Source organism: Silene latifolia, unplaced genomic scaffold, assembly GCF_048544455.1.
Source record: "Silene latifolia isolate original U9 population unplaced genomic scaffold, ASM4854445v1 scaffold_96, whole genome shotgun sequence".
NCBI lineage: Eukaryota > Viridiplantae > Streptophyta > Magnoliopsida > Caryophyllales > Caryophyllaceae > Silene > Silene latifolia.
This window is the reverse complement of record NW_027413827.1, coordinates 581800-585070: the sequence shown is the minus strand read 5'-3', so window position 1 is coordinate 585070 and position 3271 is coordinate 581800. Positions and strand designations below refer to the sequence as shown.

Below are 3271 nucleotides of genomic sequence, written 5' to 3'. Positions count from 1 at the left end.
GACAGAAGCAATTGCTTGATCCTAAAATTCAAGAATGGAGGGGAAGGATAGGCAACAACAATATATCGTGATTTTCGATTCATGCGGATGGGAGTGTTCGGTATAATGGTAGATGGTGCGTTCCTGATGATGCGGAGATGAGGAAGGCAATCATGACTAAGGCTCATTGTACTCCTTATTCAGTGCATCCGGGTGGTGACAAATTGTACAAAGACTTGAAAAAGACGTTTTGGTGGCCTGGGATGAAGAAAGATGTCGCTGAGTTTATGGCTAGATGTTGGACTTGTCAGAGGGTCAAGGGTGAGCAACAAAGACCGTAGGGTAAGGTTCAATAACTTGAGGTACCAGAGTGGAAATGGGAGTCTATTTCGATGGATTTCATTGTGCGATTACCGAGAACTCAGCAGGGTAACAATATGATCTGGGTGATTGTGGATCGACTGACCAAGTCAACTCATTTCATTCCGATGAAAGATACATGGAGCAAGGTGCAACTGGCTAATGGTTATCGAAAGAATATGGTAAGATTGCATAGGGTACCGAAAGGCATAGTGTCAGATAGAGATGGGAAGTTCATATCACGATTCTGGCAAGAGTTGCAGGAGTTGATGGGAACTATATTGAAAATGAGTAAAACATTCCATCCTGCAACGGATGACCAAACTGAGCGAACTATAAAGAACTTAGATGACATGTTGAGGGCTTGTATGATGGAATTTGGTGGCAGCTGAGAAGATAGGTTGGATTTGATCGAGTTTTCATATAATAACAGCTATCATACTAGTACTGGGATGGCACCTTTTGAGGCTTTGTATGGACGGAGGTGTAGGAGTCCCATTTGTTGGAATGACAGTGCAGAGGCGGTGGTTCTAGGACCAGAAATGATACAGGAGATGGTTGAGCAAGTAAAGTTAATTCGCCAAAAGATGAAGGTGGCCCAGGATCGACAATAGAGTTATGCATATTTACATCCCCGAGCTTTGGAGTTTAAGGTGGGTGACAAGGTCCTTTTAAAAGTGTCACCTATGAAGGGTGTCATGCGATTTGGCAAGAAAGGGAATATCTCAGAAGTATATTGGACAGTATGAGATTCTAGATCGTGTAGGCAAGGTGGCCTATCGATTGGCCTTGTCATCAGTGCTTGATCGGGTGCATAATCTTTTTCAAGTGTCTCAACTTCGGAAGTATGTGACTGATCCCTCTCACGTGCTTGAGATTGAATATATTGAGTTGGATGAGGCACTTACTTATGTCGAAACACCAAAAGAGATCTTGGATCATAAGGTGCGCAAAACAAGGAATGGCGAAACAGTGTTACTTAAGGTGTTGTGGTCTAATCATAATGTTCAAGAGGCTACATGAGAGGCGGAGGAGGATATGAGAGAGCGTTATCCTCACCTTTTTTATCAGATAAGGTTGGTTATAGGGTCGTAACCTAGTTCTTTTAAGGGGCAGAAGATAATCGCATGAGCTTTGGGATAGTTTTTGGTTGTTTATAAATTTATCGAGTCAGTTGTGGGCTTTCTTTTGAGTCGTTTTAAGTTGCTTTATCTTGTTTTTGGTACGTGGGTGTTATGTCAAGTGTTCTTTTTGCGTTTGAGTCAGACAAAGGTGTGGACTTCGGGGACGAAGTTCCGTTTTTAAGGAGGGAAGAGTATAATACCACAGATTTCTGACCATAGGGTATTCGGTCGAGTAGGGCTTACTCGACCGAGTAGGCTGTCGAGTGTGCTGAGGTTGGGTTCTGGAATGTCAGTACTCGACCGAGCATGTTGGTACTCGGTCGAGTTGGGTGTACTCGGTCGATTACATCGAGTACTCGGCTGAGTAACCGGTCTGACGGGTTAATTTTCGCGGTTTTGATTAAAATAGTTGGAGAAGTATATAAAGGCGTGTTAACTATTTCTTAATCATCCTATTAAAAACCTAAACTACGTATAACTTCTCCAACCATTCTAATCACTGCTAAGGCTAGATTGAAGGGTTTTTACATCTTTTGTCTGCGTCGGTTTCATCGGTAAGCATCGTACTCTTATTATTATTGTCATGTTATAGTTGATAAACCCTAATTGGTTGATTGGGGGATTAGGGTAGATTTCGATTGTATGATGTGTGAAGAGTCTATCACAACCGAAATACTCGAGAGGGGGGGGGGGTGAATTGAGTATTTAAAAACTTATGCCCACTTTTTATTTTATATCAATGTAATTAATTATTTAAAGCTTATTGATTAAACTTTAACTATTAACTAAATGATTATGAACGTAATGAAATGAACAAAACGAAAACTGTAAAGACACACGGTTTTGAAGTGGTTCAGCTTCACACGTCGAAGCCTACGTCCACTATTCTCGATTAATAATTTTAGTACCTTTCTCCGGATTACAAAATTATCAACCCACTCGTATAGCTAACTCTAGCTATAACTCAATTTGAATATCACTAGATATTCGGTTTTGACTATCTTAAGTTACTAAGAAAGTGCTTGATTGTTCTTCTAGTGTTCACAATATGAACGAGTAAGAAACAATATTTAAGCGCTATTATCTTATGACGATACTTAGAAATAATTGCAATATAAGATAACACACGACTTTTCAAAACAATTTTAACTTGCAAAAAGAATAATAAGATTAAAAACGTTGCAAAGGATTTTTTGTTCGAATATTGAAAAGTGCTTTAAATGAATTATCATGTGTAGTATTTATAGTAGAGAGGAGATCTAGGTTTTCATCTAAGAAACCCTAGATGCCGTGTGGATTGATGCACAAGGAAGAAATTAGGTTAAATCTTATTTAATCATTTACAACTTATAAAATCTTGGAAGATAGGAAAGAATAAATTAAAAATAATATATGGAGATAAGAAATCTCTAACAAATATTATTTTGATTTACCATGAATCTTATCCAAGCACGAAAAAGATCTTAATCCATTTATTTATTCTAATAATATCTTAGTAAAAGATATGGAATAAATATAAGGAAATAAAATATCTTTAACAAATATTTTATCTAAGATCTTTACCTAAACCCTAGATTTGAAGAGGATCTCGTGTAGGTTAAGGAAGGAATAAGATATATCTTTTTCCTATTTTAATCCAATAGTATTTTAGGTAAAAGATATAAAATAAATATAAGGAGATAAAATATCTCTAACAAATATTTATTTAAGATTTTAACCATAAACCCTAGATACTATATAGATCACGTGTGAAGTATATAGTAAATAGGAGATCCAATCATATTATTTAACCTAACAATATCCTAGTA

At 37.2% G+C, this 3271-nt stretch overlaps 1 protein-coding gene across 1 annotated transcript; it reads left to right on the top strand.

The window, feature by feature from the left end:
- Positions 1-791: 791 nt before the first annotated feature.
- LOC141640651 (uncharacterized) lies at positions 792-1362 on the top strand. The gene is made up of 2 exons (XM_074449361.1): positions 792-905; positions 1057-1362. Exons 1-2 carry the CDS (start codon positions 792-794, stop codon positions 1360-1362), a joined length of 420 nt encoding a protein of 139 aa, XP_074305462.1.
- Positions 1363-3271: the final 1909 nt, after the last annotated feature.